The 20,332-nt window shown below is 46.0% G+C and overlaps 1 protein-coding gene across 1 annotated transcript in view; it reads left to right on the forward strand.

Annotated features, from left to right (window-relative positions):
• The first annotated feature begins 11,876 nt into the window (after window positions 1–11,876).
• brinp2 (bone morphogenetic protein/retinoic acid inducible neural-specific 2) overlaps window positions 11,877–20,332 on the forward strand; it is a 101,515-nt gene continuing 93,059 nt past the window's right edge. The window contains exon 1 of the mRNA XM_070919086.1: window positions 11,877–12,292. Within this exon, the coding sequence (XP_070775187.1) occupies window positions 11,877–12,292 (416 nt within the window). The remainder of the gene's footprint in view (window positions 12,293–20,332) is intronic.

The raw sequence follows: 20,332 nt of genomic DNA on the forward strand, positions 1-20,332 counted from the left end.
AGGAGAAGTCGGGGGAATCAGCAAAGTCACTGGGGTTCACCATGTCATGGCAACCCATCCAATAGTTTAGTATTATTAGCATTTCAGTTTGGACCAACATTGCTATCCCTCGAACCATGACGCTAGAATGGCTAAACAGTGCGATATTTTCCTCATTAGAAGTATGACGTAGCAGAAAATGGAAATAATAATTTGAGTACCTCAAACTTCTGCTTAGGTACAATACTCGAGTGAATGGTTAAATCTATGGTTACTTATCGTTATAGTACGTACATACAGTACATGGATGTGACTGCGATTCCTGTCGGATGGGTCTTCCTGCTTCTTTAAAAACAGAAAAATACATTGAAGACCAACTCACTGGGAGGAAAGCCATGTTCTCTTGAACCATGCGAGTCTCTCCCTCTTGATTAACATCTTATTCTTATTCACATCAAGTCCTGGGTGCATTATGTCCAGCATCTGGTTCACAGCAGCCCAAAATGACCACGCTCTCCCCGAAAATGTAGATGAAGGTTACGGAGCACTGGTGCTGTGTGTGTTTGGAATAAGAATTAGTCCACCTGTGTTTCCAGGTTTGGCAAGTGGGAACGTTCAACACCCCTATCACTGGAGTCATTCTAACACCATGGTTGGCCCATTAGCCCACATATGGCCTGCTTGGCAATGCTCTGATAGGCCATAGGTGCTTAAGCCAGCTCAATTAACAGCCAACTGTTCCTTTAGAGTATTCCTTGACGTGAACCAAGATACCCAGTCAGCAGTGCTAACTGTTGGGTACTGATTGCACTAATAGCTTAATGGATCCCGTTAATGAACAGTGCTTTCGCAGCCTTTTCTTGTGGCCGGCTTCAAAAAAAACTACAACAAAAAGCACAGCGAGTGCACATGAGCATCATCATTTATTTGGTAAACGACTGCCAGAGGAGGTTTTTTTTTTTTTTCATGGAGCGGAATGACTGCGTGTGTGTAACAGAGCATGAGATGTGGATTTGTTTTAAGTAGCAAAAATATCTAGCACACTCTCCTCTGGTTGTGGGCTTGGCCTGTCCTTTATGAATCTCAGACTATCAGGACGCTTCTGACCCTATCCAGCGGTGAATGAGGATTTCCTTTTAAAATGTCCCTCGGCCCTCTGCCTGTGGCTAATTCTGCTCATTAATGGCTGTTATTGTAAACTTAGCGGCATTGGCAGATGGCAGAAGTGACTGCTCAGCTGATTAATGGACGCTGACGGTCAACGCTGTGGCCACTGCCGCTTGTCACGAATGACAATATCAGAGGCAGTTCAAAATATCATTAGGGTGACACCATCAAACAACACGCGGCGGGGGGGGGGAATCTATATTAACAGGGATTTGAAGCACCTCCAAAATCAATCAACCTCGAATCAACCTTCAAACTGACATGGAATATGCCATTATCCATCAGCGCCGCAATAACAAAGGCAAATAATTGCACAAAATCAATCAGCAAATTCATCTACGGATGAAAAGCGGACCCCTCCCCTGACTCCAATATCATCCTAATTTCATACTGCGGTGGCTGCCTTGTTACAATGTCGTCATTTATATATTTCTCTGAGGAGCGCCCCTGTACGACTGGATATCTGTATATTCACTCACTCAAACAGCTGGGTCCGCGAACACGACCATAAGCTCATTAATGGATACTTTGGTTGACAATGCGGCTTCTATTTGCGGCACTGAATATGTTCGGAATCAGCTTGTACAGAATAATGAGCGTCAGTCCGTCCATTGTCACAACGACGTTGTGGCTAGTTAGTGTTTTTCGGCCAAAGCCCCTTTGTCTGTGTAATAGTGGGAATAATCATTACAGCTCCATTTGCACCAGTGCTAATTGCATGGCTGCCCTATTAGGCGACGTGGCCAGACTGGTGAGCATCTGATGGCCCACTAGGGGCCCGACGCTGGCTCAATTATCTGCCAACTGTTTGTATATGTAAAGATTTTACTCAGTTGTTGACGGTTCTGCTAAGAGCTTGTTAACATTGTTTGTGAGGTCGCTGTCTGTGTCGCGTGGATGCAGGCAGCGCAGACTATATTAAGCATCAGCATTGAATGATTATTAGGGCACCGGGACAGATTTTGAGGGTGCGTCATTCAGCCAACTTCATGGTAGCTGGCAAACCTTGCTGACTTACATTTGGCACTATGAGGAGTTTACATGAGGCATAAAAAAAAACAAAAAAACAACAGCTATGGGCTGGAAAGCTATTTTTGGATTGTGGAGATACACAAAATGTACCCAAAGTTCTACTTTTTGAAGCTGCATTCGTGGGTTTTTTTTTCTGCCGTGTGAGGGCAGCGAAACAAGTGAAAAACAATAACAACATGTTGCCACATTACAAAGCTGTTCGGGCTATTTGCGCATTTAGGAGACACGTAGCAACGTAGCATTCATGACGCTGCATCGTGCTGCAGCAGAAAGAAGAAGAAATAATCCAAATTAAGCTTTAACATTGTTTGCTAGTGTTTTGAGTACCGGACGTATCTGCCAGCTCTCATTACCATCTTGCACCATTTTTAGTTTCTTTGCTTTCTCTTATTTGCCAGGCAATTTCCCCCAGGATCCTGCCTTAAGTGGTTTCCTGAGTGGCCACTCGGCATCATTACCATGACTTTAGGACAGCAGATTGTTCATGCAAACAGGTACATTGGCATAAGTGACTGCCATGTATATTCCAAACACAGCCACGGGTACGCCCATATTGCTGCATGGTACGGCGTAATTTGAGTTGCCCATCCCCCACGGCCCTTTCAATTACCAGAATGTGCTTTCTGCCGCTGCTGGCAGAATATCAACTGAAGCCCAGCTGACTCTGTGTGGACCTATTTGGAAGGGATTAAACTAGCTAGCAACTAATAAAGGAGACGTTGCGGTATGCATATAGGGACTTTATGGGGCTGCTTGACTCAGTAGTGAGCAGCTTGTGTAATTATCAGAGGCATGGATGGAGAAAAATGAAGGAGGGAGGAGGAGGAGGAGGGGGAAGGTGGGATAAAAGGATGAATGACAGACACGGTACGGTCGTCTAACACACATGTGGCGCTTTACGGAGAAGAGTCATATCTAGTTAATAGCACTAACTGCTTTATTTTTGTGATTACTTACTATTTGACTACAGGACTTCTTTTGTGTGTGTTTGAGCCCAAATGTGTGGATTTAGAATATTTTGCACTCAGAGATAAACCACATAAACATCTGTTGCTGGCATCTGCAATTACACTGCAGAAAGGAAATCCCAGCAATGTAAACACCATCTGCTGTAACTCCAACCAACGACGGAACCACCTGAAGGTTTACTTGCTCATCAGTGGAATGCATTTTATTGGATGGATCTATTTGCACTAATAATGTTTTTAGTCTACTGACTTATTGGCACGGTGGGCTCCAGAGCAACGCTGATGTCCTCTTGGAACGTGAAAAATAGCATTGTTTTAACCTTAGTGGAAAAAAAAAAACAGTCTCACTACTGCTCGAGACATGTCCCACAGCGACGTGATAAACAGAGCGGACTGGAGGACTGCAGCAGCCCTGCTAAGACACAGCAGACTTGTTTGTTTTTTTTAGAGACCCCTTGAGGAGCATTTATTTCTTCCATTTATCTGAAAATCACCAAACATGTAAACACATGCCTTTCACTGGGCAGCGACGTGTGGGGCTCATCGTGACCCGACCCCACCCCCCCCCCCGCCCTCCTCCCACATGTCTCATTACACAACTTCACACATTAGAAATTCTTGTTATGATGTCAGGATTTTTCCTCGCAAACATTATTACAGCGACTTTGTGTTATAACGCACCAATCCGAGCAAGGTCTCGCTTCACCCGGATCAGCGGTTGGGGACTGCGAGGTGAGGGAATATGACTTTCAGCGGAGCGTGCTGCTGACAGGCCGCTGTTTTCTTAATTATCGGCTGGTAAAGATGTTAACAGGGGTATTGATGGGCCTTAATTGACCATATGGCTGTTTGTTTGTTTGTCTAGCCGGAGATTGGCCAGAGAACACAATGATGAGACACACACACACACACACACACACACACATAAACACACATGGGTGGAATATGTGCTGCACAGAAACATGAACACACACACACAGAGCCAGCACAGCATATCATTTGTTGGGGTTCCAGTTTCTAACCACAACCCATCAGAGTGTGTCTCCCGACATTATCGGCATTATGCTGACGTTATTGCTGGCTCTGCTGCTCCGTAATCCAGCTATGCTTGTGTATGTGTGTGTGTGTTTTGTGTGTGTGTGTGTGTGTGTGTGTGTGTGGGGGGGGGGGGGGGGGGGGGGGGTCCTACCACCTGCTTGTTCAAGAACAGCCTTCAGCCTGTAGGTGCTGTGAGTCTGAGGGAAAAAAAGCCAATTACAAGTTCCTTTTTTCCCCCCTTCTTTTAATCAGATGCCCTTTCAAGCCTCTTTCTATTGTCCTCATCTGATTAATCCGGTCACACGTTTTAATTGCGGTGCACTTTCTTAATCCTTAATCATTCGTCTTTCCCTGGGTTGTAAACATTTCTTTATTCCCCCCCCCCCCCCCCCCCCCCCGCACTAATCGTCTCCGAGGGTGTTGAGAAGGCTCTGTGAAATATTGACAGCTACATGTGGGAGTTAGCTGGAGCACGGCGCCAAACCTTTTCCTGCTTTAATCACGACAGGGTTTGTCGACAAGTCAGTAAAAAAGAAAAAGAAAAGGCGCTGGAATTAAAGACGGAGATCAGATGAAGTGGCTTAATTTGATGCAGACAGATTGCAGTTAGGAAGGAGACACATCTGGGCGAGCGGCGTCTCCGTTCGCCTTCAGTGTGTGGGATGGATTTTGTGTTCCATGGGAACTTGTCCCACTTATTTCAGAACGTCTCTGCGGTGGAGCGATCTCACACTGACAGTGTTACTGGTTTCAATATATTTTAATGACGAGACTTGTTTGAACAAACGAGTCTCGTTTTATTGTCCCATTCATTCAGAGGAGGACTTCTTGAGAGTCATATTGGCGTTTCACAATTGAAATGTACGAAACAAGCTCGGCAGGATCCCTTGGCAAACAATTGTTAATTTGTTTGTTATTGTAAATAATTACATTTCTATACGTGAAAGCTGGAAATACAGCACGCTGCAGAGCAGTCAGATATTAAGTGCCAATAAGTAGCCGCAGCTATTCAAAGAGCGTCAACACGCGTCAGCCAACCTCCCATCATGACCTCGGTAGATCACAGGTTTAATTCTGCACTCAGGCCCTTCTGATGCAGTGTGAGACCAATCTTGAAGGCAGAATGAGGATTTTCCTTTAAAAAAAAAAAATCACTCATGAGCCACTAGAACTGTGTGGTGGCGTCTCATTCTGCCTCTAAGTACAGCTGCAACCAACAAATATTGTCATAATCCATTCATCTGCAGGTTATTTAATCTATGAAATGTAAAAAAAAAAAACAAAAGTGAAAACTTCTTAGAGCCCCCCTGTGATGCCTTCAATTGTCTTGCTTTGTCCGGACCAGAGCATGTTTCGCATTTTTACTTGGAAAATGACAGAAACGATGATTAATCAAGTCATAAAATAGTTGCCAATTCATTTTTTCTTCTTCTCCGCAGATGAATTGATTAAATGTTGCAGCTTTAATCTTAAATTTTGGGTGATGGAGAGTGACGTGGAGTTATGAGGCAGGAGCAGGAGCTTTGGGGCAGGTGTACTGCTGGCTCGATTGGATGACGAGAAGCAGGTTCGCTGATCACTGGCGCTCCAGAGCAGGAGGAGGGGCCACGCCCAGACAGACACACAGAGACAAACAGGAAATGCCTTTAACACGTGTTAAGCCTCAAGCGTACAGACGACGTGTTTCGGTATGAAACGTCTCATATAATATGGGTCCAGTGTTGGAGAACCACTTACGTGTCGATAGAAGCTGATACATGTTCTATTGCCCGGCTAAACCGGCTGAATTATGACGCATTTAATGGCAGCGTTTGTGATAATACAAGGGCTCATTTGCAGCATTTCATATTTATTGTTTTTATTGTTTCTGCTGTAATGATTGTGTATAAGGGAAAATGTTTTTTTGGGGGGGTGGGTCCTTAACTTTGGCAACTTCTCTTGGGCATAAGGTCTGCGATGTTTGTCCTGTTCTCTAGAGCGAGGCTGGCTCTCTCAATCACACCTATGACGTAGATGAAAAGTTGAGAATTAAATGAAAAAAAAAAAAAGGACAGCTGAATGTTAGTAGTAGTAGGTCTGTGCTCCCCTCCCTGTCTCCGTCGTTCTATTCCCCTCCCCTTTGTATTTTCCTCTGCATCCACCTGTCTCTCCTTCTGTCGTTCTCTCTTAACCTCCCAGTTTGTCTCTCCTTGACTGTCATCCCGTTCCGTTAGCATCAAACCCCCCCCCCCCCCATCCACTAGCTTTTCGCCCAGCTCACGCTCCAACCCCACCCGCCTCAATGTGCGGTGAGCCTGAATTACGAGGGAGGGGGGGGGTGTGTAGAGCAGGTGTGCAGCTGGCCGGCTACTGCTGCTGACTCGCATAAATGCTGAGAGGTGAGTGGTGAGCTGCTGGGGTTGAGGAATACAGCTGGCCTCTAATGCTGATGGACCTCCCCCTGGTCTAATGTTTGCCAAGGGCCCGGCCAGGTGCTCGGCAGCGTATGCACACACACACACACACACACACCCGCGGCTACAAACAGACACGAAACACACGTGTGTCAGATCTAATAAGGATTCCCAGCTGCGGTAATTGCGGCGCACAGATAGCGAGCCGATGAATTCTGCTGTAGGTTCGAGCTCTCTGCTGCGGAGAAAAATGAAGGTTGTAATTTTGTCTGACGCAGGGAAGCAAAAAAGAAAAAGCCGGGACACCAGCCCCCCCCCCCCTCACATAATTCGCTGCCTTCTGAACTGGAGCACGAATCACTTAAACGAGTCAGGAGGTCAACCCGCTCCCACATTAGCCCCTTCAGCACGGTCACTCATCGGCTGGGTGGGAAGTTTTAAGGAGCGAGCTCTGGACTCAGCTGCACTCGTTCTTTTTTTTCCACCTCAACAGCCCCCCCCCCCCCCCCCCCACTGTCTTTCAGTCACTAACCCCCCCCCTCCACACAAGCTTTCCCCATGTTTCTCATTTCCCTCCTTCTCCCTCTTGCCTTCTCCCGTTTTGTGCAAACACAGTACAACAACTCGCTCCTTGCTCGCTAAACCCGGTGAAGGCGATGGAGAAAAAAAAAAAATCCAATAAACATAAGCCGCGGCTCCCCCTTGACTCCGCTGTCGTCTGTGAGGTGTTATTTAAGCGCGACACGTGGTCGATTTTTCCATTCCACCTAGATGCCCCCCCCCACCGACCTCTCCAATATAGATTCGAGATGTTCGTGCCTTTTTTTCCTTACCTCCTGATCCCCCAAGTTGGGAGAGAGAAGGGTAAATACGCAAAGGGTGTGTGAATAATGCAAGGCGAACATTAAATGTCAGGGCTAAAAATTCACAATTTCCCTCTATTGTCTCGCTGGCATTCGCGGCATGTTTTATGCATTTTATAATTAGCGGGGGAGTCTCTGAGGAGAGGCGCGGTGGAGAAGGAGGCCTGGCAGTTATGGGGATCGCTTATTTCTGCGAGAGGTGGCGTCTTTAGGAAGTTACAGAACTTCATTTGAAAGGCAAATCTCACACAGCTCCTCGGGAGCGGAGAGCCACTGCAGGAATTTCTTCTCTGAATCAATATCACTTCCGTCATGTATGAGCTGCCTCACATACATGTGTGCTGTGTATTCATATAAGGTTGGGGGGGGGGGGGGGGGGGGGACAAACAAACAAACTACAAATTGGTACCAAAAGCATCAAGATTTCCAATTTTGTGTTTTGGCTAATTTGCGAAGTAGATTTAAACGGTTGGGGTCGGAATGGTTGGGGCCTCTAATATGGGAGGGTGGGGAGGCTGAGAGGGTGACGTACCCGAGAGAGTGCGAGAAAGAAAAAACAGCTAGTTGAGCGGGGGGGGGGGAGAGGTAGAGAAGGAGAGAACTGAAAGAAGTGAATGTACTGCAGATGGCACACACACCAAACATTCCTCGTTCCTTTTCCACCACTATATGCATGTATGTTCAAAGATTTTAGATATTAATGTTGAATGTATCACATCTTTTATCACAAAGCTACGACTGAATGATAATTGGAATTGAAAAAAAAAAAAAAAAAAAAACTCAAGTCGTAATAAAGTGAAAATGACATTTGGGTTTGACTGTTTTTCAGTGGATGACGATGAGGAACTGGAATACTAAGTTTTTACTGGTTGGAAACTGGCCCAAATGGTACAAAGAGCAGGCCAAATGATCACAACCCACCCAGAGCAAATGTTATATTATGCCCCCGATTGATTCAGAAGCAGCCCAATCTGGCTACTGTCCCTCCAACCTACTGAAACACATCAGCTGGCTAAATAAGGACGACTGCCAGTCAGAAGCAAAAGCAGAAGTAGCGTGACGTTGATGCGGGGAGGTCAGGTTAAAAAACGTCCCCACGTAACACTTTCATAGGTCAGGGGAAAATGCACCTACATATTGACTGACATATGAGGACTTCATGATGACTAACCGTCGCACGTGATTTTGGCCCCTCCCAGGACGTAACCAAAAGAGAAATGAGATATTTTTAATTTACGCCGGCATCACCTCTGGGCGCTACGGTACACGGAGCAGCACCAGCACACTATCCCATTCATCAAGTTCTCACCCTGCCTTTAGTTGCATGAATACAATCGTTTGACAGATGACTTTGCTAATTGCCTTTTCAAACTGCACTAATCTCTCGGCGCAGCGAGCGAAAATTAAAAATGCAGCGCCCTGAGTATTGTTTTTTTTTTTTTTTTTTTCATGTCTGAGCCTGCATTTATCCACCTGAAATTAATTCTCTAATTTGTTTGTAAGATAAACAGGGAATACGTCGGATCCCAATCCACTTAAATCATCTTCTCCGCTGCTTTACATATCCGCTCAGAAATGCTGATTTGTCCCGGAAGACTCCACCCAGCAATCCTGCCCGTCATTAACGGCGGAATGAAGAGCAGGGCCTCTGCTTCTCTGAAGGGCACTGGCAAGTCTTTTCAAAGTGTCGCCTGAAGAAAGTGCTAATGCAGCGCGCGCTTTACTATGCGCCAGCAGGTCGATGCGATGAGTTTTGGTGTTAGACGGCGAGAATTCACGCTTGAGCTGCTGATGTGCTTTGCCGGGTGATGACACCTTTGTCCGAGCACGCAAAGCGAGGTGCCCGTCAGACGCGTCGCCGTGGCGCCGCTTTGCACATTGCGTCACTGGGCGTGTTGCGAGCTCTCCTCCACGTATGACGTCAGTCATTCAGAGGCTCAGAACGACGCTTTGACCTCACTTTAGCGCCATCACAAAGGAAGCTTTTGCACTCATTTACTCGTATAGTCTTTTGTGGCGAAGGTTTCTCCACTGACAGCAAGACAAGGGAGGCTGGGGGGCTCAGGGGGTGGAGTGGGTCGTCCTTTGAATCCGGGGTCGGCGGCGTCGAAGTCCGCGGGAAGGCCGGCGCCCTGCACGTGGTGCGAGTGTGTGAATGAGAGGCGAGACTGTAAGGTTGAAAAGCGTTCGCTAAATGCAGTCAATTGACCATATGTTGAGTTCAGCTTCAGGGCTGCAATTACTGTAATCACCAGGTATTGGATTCTTTTCTTCTTAAATAATTGAAAACCTCTCGCTCCTATTTTCTTTCTGCACCTTGAAAACTTTCCTTTTCATTTTTAGAAATTTTAGAAATGAAAATCTGGTGATGTCTTGTTATTATTTTTTATTACGAAGCGGGTCTAGGTGCTTTATAAATACTCTTCAGTGTGTCTAAAACGGCTTGCTTGGGTGGACTGAAGGGCTGCATGAAGGGCCAGCATAAGATAAATAAGTAAATAAATAATCATTTTGAAAAAACAGCAGCTTTAAATCCGTCTTGCCGTCCCTCCAACAATGACGAGCACGAAGCCAAATTTCGGGACGCACGCGGGTTACGGTGGGCTGCGAGCTGCCTCAGCTCCGCCCGCCGTTATGTGCCATCAAAGGCGGACGCTGTGTCATACCGCTGCTGAACCACGAGGTTGGCTGAATCTCATTTGACCCTCATTTGCATCAACACAAGTGACGTGGAGTGACACGCCGGCGAGAGAGCGCTAATTTGCACGCAAGTTGGAAGGATGTTTGGACAACGGCTGACAGTCCACCTGGCAGATATGTATTATATATAAATACATGTGTGTGTGTGCGAGAGGGGCTGACAGACAGGCGGCTCATGTAGCGGCGGGCAGAGGCAATCACTCATGTGCTTTTACTTGATGTTTTTGCTGGTCATTGAAAGTGGAAAATTGAACACGGCGTTACCTTTGCTCCTGCCGTGGACTCCAGTCACAGCTAAGTGGATTTGGTTCATGCTCATTGTCGGGGGCTTGTGTGAAGGCATTGTGGGAAATGTAGGAGGTCAGCAGCTGACGATTGAGCTGTTTGAGAGACAGTGAGTGCAGCCCCCCCCCCCCCCCCCCCCCCCACACACACGCAGAAATTTCCCCAACCTATTTGTATTGTATTTCCACGCTGGAATACGACGGGTTTGCTGTACGTTTGGCGGAACTTGATAAAACAATATCAGATTAAATATTAAAGGTATCAGAAACATGTCTTGATTTCCAGGCCCCTCAGAAGCGACTACTTGAATTTTTAATTGTGCTTTGGTGGTGAATCTTACTGAACAAAATTGTAATTAATCAAATTACCTCAAAGTACAACCTGGAGGCCCCTGAGAGCCCAGGGCCCCTGGGGGCAGTTGCCTGCTCTGCCTGGCTGGTAATCCAGCCTGACACAGAACAAAGGCAAAATGTGAGAGCTGATTTGCTTCTCTTCCTCCCGGAGTCAGACATTATTATGCATGTCGACCAGCGTTTCCACTGTGTGAGGGTAAAAACCCTGAGCTCCAGCAATTTCAACGCATATAACGAATCCCGCAGAGGGCTAAACATGCTGTTGTGGGGGTTCGACTGATCTCTGACCAGTGCGCCGGTCCAATGATCTGCACGGGTGAGGGTCTCACTCCTCGTTCATCCGCTTGACGCGCTACATCGGCTAGCCACGCAGCTAAACTGTTATTGTTTGCGAAATCAGCTGCCTAAGTGCACACACACACACACACACACACACACTCTCAAGTACTTCTTCTTCTGTGGTTTTTGGCAGCAGCTACTGCACAGATTCAGATGTATTACCGCCACCTGCTGGACTGAGGCAGTAGCCCACCCTGATTTGCGTTCCGCCCTGGAAGACAGATGCGTCAGCTGCGTCCACGTGTACACAAAAAGTGAACGAAATCACTCGAAATGACGAGCGCAAATGGGCCCTGAAGACCACACTTTAACAGGAAGCCGTGCCCTCGTGTAATTTACACGGCAACAAAGTTTCTTTGGAGGAATGAAAGCGATGCCCCTCCGACTTCTGCATTTAATCGACGTTCGCGGCTTAATAACAATAATTGCGTGCGTGTCTCTGACATGAGGAGAATACCTGTCATGTGCACATTTAGAGCAGACGTGAAAACAATCACACTGCCGGTGATTGATGTAAACTTGATAAATACCACTTTGGGGAGGGGGGGGGGGGGCATTATGCTGCCTTCATGATTCAGGACTGTAATCAGAAATGTCCATCAGTGACAGCAAAACTATGAATCAGAAGAGATATTCCCTTCTACAATAATTATGTGTTTCAACATGTTTCTCTGTGTGCTTCCTTGTTCCAGGCCAGTGGGAGGTGACTGTCAGAAGAAATGCCGGTCCTAGGTGCCCTAGCACATCACCACCGGGACCATGGCGACTCCTTGGCCAATGAGAAGAGAGAGGTGCTCCCATGGCTCCTCCTGCCTTGCTAGATGGTCGGCGTCCTCCTTGATGCTCCTATGGTTGCCGTGGGTGTTGCTGTGGCTGCCGTGGCCCGCCCGAGCTGAGCAAGTGGGCGTCGGGGCACACGGCGGGAAGGCGCTCCACGGTTCCCTGTCGTCCCCCTCGTCCTCGTCATCGTCCTCCTCGTCCTCGTCGTCCTCGTCCTCCTCCTCCTCCTCCTCGTCCCCGTCCGGCTCTTCGGTGTGGGGCTTCAGCACGAGGCAGAGCGGGGGGCAGCTGGACTGGCTGCTGTCAGAGAAGGGACCTTTCCACAGGTGTCCCGAGTACACCGAGTTCAGAGAGAGGTTCCAGCAGGGATTTTCTACCAGATACAAGATATACAGGTGAGAAGGGGGGGGGTCTGCACTTCTGTGTGTGTGTGTGTGTGTGTGTGTGTGTGTGTCGTCGAGAAAAATACAGAGAGAGATTTAACTTTCAGAAGATCAACAGGTGGAAGGGAGAAGTTGTCCTCTCCAACCTCCAATGTGATGACACCTCTTCAGCTCTGCCTCCGTAAATACGTCGAGATCATAGATCCCCCCCCCCCCCCCCCTTTTTTTTTTAAGATTTTTAATAATGCAGCATAACACCGGAATTCAGCAGAGCCCCGTCCGCGTACGAGAGCATGTAATGAAAACGTGCGTTACCGTCAAACACAGCTCCCTCTGTATTAAAATGGGCTGGATGGGGAGGAATCTAATTCAAGCGGCGGTATTATGATTTGTGTAACGCCGGATCAAAGAACCCGCGGGGCAGCAATTTCTCATTTCCTTTCATTTAATATGGTTCTTTGTTTTCAGCGCCGACGGAGGAAGGGAAGGAAGAAGTGGAACTTTAACTGCTCACTTACATGTTCGGAGATTAGCTAATTCATTGGAAATGGGCTGTTTTTTTGGGGGGGTTTTTTTGATTCTGTGTCTGTAGGTTGACTTTACATTAAGCGCCGTGATTCACGAGGTCCCTGCTAATTGAAGCGAAATCAAAAATGTGTTCGCAGTGGGGCTCTTTGAAAGAGTGACTAAACGGGGATGAGAGGGAATGGTAAATGTATTTTGTCTGGGAGATTAAAGTCAGAGCTTTAAATACTCTGTGTGTAATCTGTGAATAGATAAAAGAGGAGCTGTTGTTCACTTTGAGCGACGGGGGCACAGAGCGGAGTGATGAAACTGGTGGAGGTTTGCGTGAGTCTGTCATATGCAGACGTTCTTGCTGATTCTTTCTGTTCTGAGTTATGAGCTCCGCCGGATCATGGGGGTGGGGGGGAGATGTGGTGCGGGGGCTGATAGCTGAGTTTTTTGTTTTTTTATGAGTGAGCGTTACAACTCGTCAATATGACAAATACAGTAGATATTCATTGCAGTCGTGGAAAACGTGGACTGCCCATACGTCACGGCTGTCACTTATCTCAGGCGAACGGGATTTAAAAGGTGTCTGTCTGACGGCTCGTAACTCCAAACTCATAAAACAAGACAAAATCTTTCTCTTTTTTTTTTTTTTTTGTTTTTTGTTCTTTTTTTTTTTTTTCCAAATTTCACTCAAATGTCAACGTCTGAAGAAGCGCAAGAATTCAAAGCTCGCAATTGCTGCAGTATCTTTAAAAAATCTTATCAGGAGAGATCAATACATCAGCCTCCACTGTGGAACTCACATTTGCCTGACAGCTCCAATACATCAAACGGACTTTGGACGGGGAAACAATTTTACCTTGCCGTGTGAGCATCAGAGAGAGCGCGGTTATAGTTCAAAACGGGATATAACTCCTTTCTTATACGGTTACAGGAGGGTAACGCTTCGACATTTGCAGGGGTTTTAACCCGTACAATCAGAGGTATGGCTTTATATGAACACTGGATTTCTGTTGACTATCATGTGTTTCTTATCAAATACTCTCGCCTTTATCTCATGCTCCGGCAACCCTTATTATAGCCCTTATATATATATACACAGGTATATATAAGTATTTCATTTTGTCCTATTTAAAATCACATCTACTCCATATCCCCTCTAATAAAATACAACAAAGGGTCTCAAGAGAAATCTGAGGGGGTCACTAGATGGTGAAGAAGACGGGGGCAGCAGCTGCACCAAATGATTATCATTTTACTTTGAATAATTATTCAGTAAAGCAAAGAAAAAAAAAAGTCTAAACTTGGTCCAAGTTGCACATTAGACCACACTGTTGCACATTAGACCACACTGTTGCACATTAGACCACACTGTTGCACGTTAGACCACACTGTTGCACATTAGACCACACTGTTGCACATTAGACCACACAGCCGTCGTTTTTTTTTTTTTAAGCTGACATTTTTAACTTTGAACACAATCATGAAGAGGAAGAGAGCCGAAAATGGCCTGGATATTGTGAATTCGCCGCGCATCTCTTCAGGTTTCAATCACGAATATCTTTTTTTTCGGATCCATGCTATACAAAAGGAGACGTGCACGGCAGAGGAAACTAAACTCGCTCGTGTGAGACGTTAATCATTTTTGGGGTCCTGCGATTCTTGGGTTGGAACCTAGAGGCAGCCCCCTTTTGGGCCAAGCGCCCCCCCCCCCCCCACACCTCTTCTGCTGGAGAGGACAGTGTGTGCCAAGCTGGGAGAGGTTTCTCAGTGTGTCCAGAGGCTGTTAGCTGTGTGGTCTATAAATAATGCAGTGAGAGTCCTGTGCCAGGTCCGGAGTTCATGTCGACCACTGTCACCATTATCATTACTCCAAATTTAATACCAAATGTGATAGATGTACACTGCATCCGCTGAGGCTGCAATTTGAATTTCCATTTCCTCAACTTGGAATATATATATCCATACATATATATACATATATATATATATATTTACTGGTCGTTTCCTTCGCCTCCCTCTTTCCCTCCATGAGCTCTTTAAGAGTAGGTTCTCGGTGCCACGGCCGCCTGTGCTGTCATAAATGCAGACTTGCCTGAAAAGTGCATGTTCTAATTATCTGTGGCGTTGCACTGCATTGCAACTGCGTCACGGGGAGTCGACTGTGACTGTGTTTCAGACGTGCAATGGATGCACGGAACATTGTGAGGTGAATCATGCGGGCTCTCACTTCGCGTCCTCTCTCTCTCTCTCTCTCTCTCTCTCTCTCTTTTGCTGGCCGCCTTTTGTTAACTGTTATTCAGGGAAAGTCAGCTTGTGAGCATGTGAAGATGCGTGATGGCCTGGTTCGCAGTTATACAGCCACTTACACTCTCAGCTGGCGCCTGTCGTGGTCCCCTGCTGCTCCTCTGGTCACTGCGGGACAGCGGGAGGTTAGAAATGACTCATTCAAAAGGCACTTTTTAAGTCTTTTAGCTGACCAGTTTCTTCCACGCGGAGTCTATTCACTCTCAAACCCGAGGTGTTTTTCTTCCACAAACTCTGCTGTCTTCCCTTCCCTTTCCGTCCCCCTCTGCCTCTGCTTGAATGGAATGGAAATGACAGCATCGCTTACAGATGAAAGGGGAAGTATAGTGTGAAATGACAGGTGAAGGTTTGGTGACATAAGTGGGACAGATTGTCATATGACTCTGCTTTTAGCTGCGGGACACTTCCAGTGATCATCGAGAAGGCAACATGGCAAAATCCTCCTGATGTGTTTGCCTTTCTTTCCATTTTTTTTTTTTTTTTTAAAGTTTTTGGCAAATACTTCTTTCGTTTGTTCCAGTGCTGCCAGAAAATGTGACGCAATTTGCTCACTAAGACAATGTTTGTACAATAAATACCATTAAAGTGGACCCTTGTGTCGTAGGGCTGTGGCTGGCTGTAGTATTATGATGCTTTCTCTCTCAAATGGCAATGTGTCGGGCTCCGATGGTGGCCTTATGTTGCCTTAGCTGGTCTCCTTTAATGCATGCTAGCAGCCGATAACATCCACATCATCAATACAGCGTGCGACTGTTTTGCAGGCCGACAGCAGAACCTGACTTATTGACGCAAGATCGTATGAGGGTGGTTTATTGATACTCTTGAGTCTTCCTTTTCTGAAGACTGAAATCAAGTCCTGGCTGTTTTTCGTGTGTTTTTGTATCGGTTAAAAGACCAGATAAGATCAACGTGTTTGATCCCGTGCAGGGAAACCAGATGTCACAACAGCGAAAGGGCGTACAAGAAGAGCTGCATAAACCTACGATGGGAGCGCTACACGGTGCAACCCACAATTTCAAAAGAATACAACAGTATAGAGCTGGTAAAGTGTGTTTCGCCATGACTTACTAAAACGCAGAGAGAATTCAGGATGGATGACGATATGTTAATGGGACAACAATTTTCACATATCCACCAAATTGAGCACTAGAAGTGAAAATGATTCTGTTATTGAACCAAGCTACTGTTTGTTTATTTATTGATTGATTTATTCAATTGTTTTCTTTCTTTTTCTTTTAATTTCCCTGTAAATTAAATGCCTTATTGTTATTTAGTTGTTGATACGTGGGACTGAATTACATTATTACTCCTACTACTCATTTTCATACAGTCGCTGAACACGTAGTTGTGAAAATGTAAGGAGTGGAAACCATCTAGACCAGCCATCACAGCGTGATATTTATACTCAGCAGTGCCTAAAGGGTTACAATCCCTGCCATGTTCACTGGGCATCTTCATCAATCCTCTTCACAATTGAGCCTGTCCCGCTGCGTCCATCGAGGGCACTGAGGTGACGTCCTCAATAGGCCTGAGAATGAGAGGGTTTCGGCAACCTGTTTTGGTGGAAATCAGACGTGGAAACAGTCTTCTGGGGTAATGATTGGAGACCACATCGACTTGGTGGTTGACAGATAAATTACATTGAAAAAAAAAAGACCTTTCGCATGAATTTGTGCCTGGTAATGATGGAATAGCATTACCATCAGCTTACTAGTTTGTCATTATTCTAACCAGCCAAAAACACATGCAGAACTCATGACCGCAGTATCTCTAAAATCCGGTCACTCTTTGCATCCCAAAGATGGTGTGTTTCTGAGAACCATAACCCTAGCCTTAACCAAGTAGCTTTAGTTGCCTAAACAGAACCGCAGAGATTCCAGGTCAGACAATATGACACGAATCTTTTTGTCACGGTTATGTGGTTGCTGACGATGAGGGCATCAGATCAGCCACGCGTCGTTTCCATCTTTTGGAAGGCAGTGCTGAAAAACCTGCTTTGTTGTTCAGGTCAGGGGTTCTCAAGCTTTTCTGGGGCCAGGGACCCCCAACAGGGGAAAACTTTGTCCAAGGGTTAGGGTTCGAAAACATTTCAACCTAAATGCCCCAGGCCTGTTTCGTAGTGGTAAACAGAATCATGTCAAGACCATATAATACATTCTTTTAACATACTTTTAAACAGAGGGTCATTTTATTCCAATTGCATTTGGACTCAACTTGACAGCATTTATACTTATCAAGGAATTGATCTTTAAACCAACAGTAGCAAGACTGGCATAGTCCTAACAAACCCAGGCATTTAAAATGACCAGCCTAAAGCTGACTGTCGGTAAGTGCTTCAACTTTAAAATAATGGACTTATTGCTCCTAATTCTAATCATTGGCAGAAAGTTCTGAACAAATCACAACAGTTACTGAGCCCATCATAGTAATTGAGCCTATTACTTCACGATGATCTTTTGATTGGGGTTTTTTTTTGTTGCATCAGGACAACTCCCTTGATGGGCTCACCTAATAATTAATGAGATGGGTTTCTCTCACCACACAGCTTCTCCATTGTCGGAGCTGATGGATGACAGGCAGACTCTTAACATCGTTCTCCACATGCGAGCGAGCCCTGTGCTCAGTCTTCATTGCATCGCACTCAGGGAGGGAAGTAGCGGGAAAGGGGAGCAATTTTGGCACGGCCTCGGCAGTGAGTTCGGGATCCCCACGCGAGAGGGAGGGCCAAAAGTCTGCACGAGGCACCTGCTGGGATCGGGCATTTCAATGTCCCGTCGCAGGATAAGTCCAACAGCTCCTCTTCAGCCTTACCAGTGAGGCCACTTGTTGCAGCTGGCGGCAAAGGGATCCCGCACCCTGTTCCCGCGTAGCCTCCTTGGATAGAGAGGTCGAGGCTCTTGAGTGAGTTGATTACGTCGGCAAGATGTGCCAATTTGGCTACACACTCCCGGTTGGTTCTCTCTCATAATCCCTGCCACTGAGTCAGGCTAGCACCTGGAGACACATGACACATTTTGGTCTCCCAAAACGGACGGCGGGCGCACAAAACACAGGACTTACGCGAGGGAAAGATCGTGGTTTCGGCTAAATGTTAACAAACGGTCCAGTCACTGCGGATTTTTCTGGATTAAACCAAAGGCCATGATCTTTCCCTGACCTTAACCAAGTGCTGTGAGTGCCTACACACAACCATAAAAGAGTTTTAGTAATGCAACAAATGAAATATGTTGTCAAAGAACAGGTACGTGCCGGATACGTGAATTAACATTCCCTGGTCGCGTTCGTTCGGGGGTGAGGAATGAATGCGCTCATCACTGAGTGCAGTTCTGAAAGAAGAGCCTTCATCTCAGATATGGTCGAGTCATGACTCAGTCATATGTAACAGTTTCCTGTTATGCCAGAAATGGCTGCTGCCTCTCATCTCTCCTCCTCGCTGTCAGAGACTCGCGGCCGCCCTCGTGGTGTGTATGTACTTTCTAAAAGCCTTTCCCGAATTTCTGGGATTGTTTTTTTGTTTTTTGCTTCTGATATGATTGCTGCATCCCCTGCTACCCACAACAACAAAGCACTTCAGCATTTCAGCCAGCACGTCCGACTCAAAAGTATTCCTCAAGAACACTGGCACACATCCCCCCCCCCCCCAATTTGTATGAAAACAATGACAGTGGCAGTGAAACAAGGCCAGCGGGGGTCTGACAACATGCGCTCCAAGGAAGTACTGCCAAGCCGGAGTGAAATGACTACTTTTTCCACAGGACGACATATTACCAAACAACCCTATTTAAAGCTTCAGATCCTGACAGTCATATTCTATACTAAGTCGCCTTTATAAAGCAACGTTTTTCTTGTCAATCCAGTTTATTTTTACAGCTTTTATAGCCTTTTGATGTTCCTGTTATTATTATCATTTTACAAAAATAACCATGCAATTCTGAGTGGAGCAATGAGGAGCAGCATTTCACGAACATTTCCCAAAATCTGACCAGTGGCGGTGGAGATAACGCACAAGGAAGAGCAAAAGGCTCGACGAACGGATCCAAATCAAGCCCATAATGTTGCGCGTAGACCATCATTTTAATTATACGTGCTGATAACTTGCTATTTTTGCACCTCTTGGGACATGAAGCCTGCAGTAAGAGCAAGAACACAAAGACACACAGAGCACGCCGGAGAAAACAGTGACTCCGTGACATGTAAAAAGCACTCCTCTTGTGCTTCTAATTGTGCTCCTGTGACCTTACTGATGCTAATATCTGATTATCATTAAGGAAAATAAGCGCCGGCAGGCTTTTCTCCACGTTAACTTTGCACAGAGCAAGAGCAAAATTGGCTGCTCTCATTAGCTTTTAATAAGGGCTAACAGAGATGGGAATACACGTTAGCCACATTTTCCTGGGCTAACCTTAATCCGTTAAATCCTTTAATCTCATCATCGTGCAAGTTGCATCAGAGGCTGCAGCCTTAAACAAGCTGGAAAACCATCAATGGACGGGCCAGGATTGTCCGGCATTGTTCGCCATCCTCTCTCCTTTGGCTGTAGTCTGCGGAGAAACCCCACTCTCACCCCCACATCAGAGGCACTGTTTGGAGGCAGACCATTCGCGGAAATGACATAAATAGAGCCAGACAAGTGGCTCATCAGCAGCCTGTATCTCCTTTATAGAGAAAACCAGGGATGGAAACAGTACTAGAATGTTATACTTAAGGAAAAGCACTTTAAATACATTTTGTCAAGTAACAATGTACATGTTAAATCAAGTGAACACTACTGGGTTACATTTTTAAATAATATATAATGATATGGTTCACTATTGGGCAACAAAATAGATAGAAATAGATTGTATACACTGGTGGAATTGTCCAAACCAACAATTAATATAGACGGCTGATCATACAAATGATTATCAATTACACAAGCCTCAGTGTGGCCTTCCTAGAAGAGGACATAACTCAGACGATTGAACCAAACTGACAACAAATACAAAATCTATGGACACGACTGAGGGTGCAACAAGCATTAAGCCGCATACATTAAATGACCTTAACAACACTTCTTATCGAGTCAACAGTAGAAGAAAGCATCACCAAGGCAGACAGCACCGAGACGTATAAACAATATAAACTCCACAGCGACTGAGACTGCAGAGTTCTTCTTACACGCCGCATAGCACACACACACATGCACACGCACACACACACACGCACACACACACACACACGCACAGTGCTGCA

The sequence above is a fragment of the Enoplosus armatus genome, chromosome 14 (assembly GCF_043641665.1).
Source record: "Enoplosus armatus isolate fEnoArm2 chromosome 14, fEnoArm2.hap1, whole genome shotgun sequence".
NCBI classification, from domain to species: Eukaryota; Metazoa; Chordata; class Actinopteri; order Centrarchiformes; family Enoplosidae; genus Enoplosus; species Enoplosus armatus.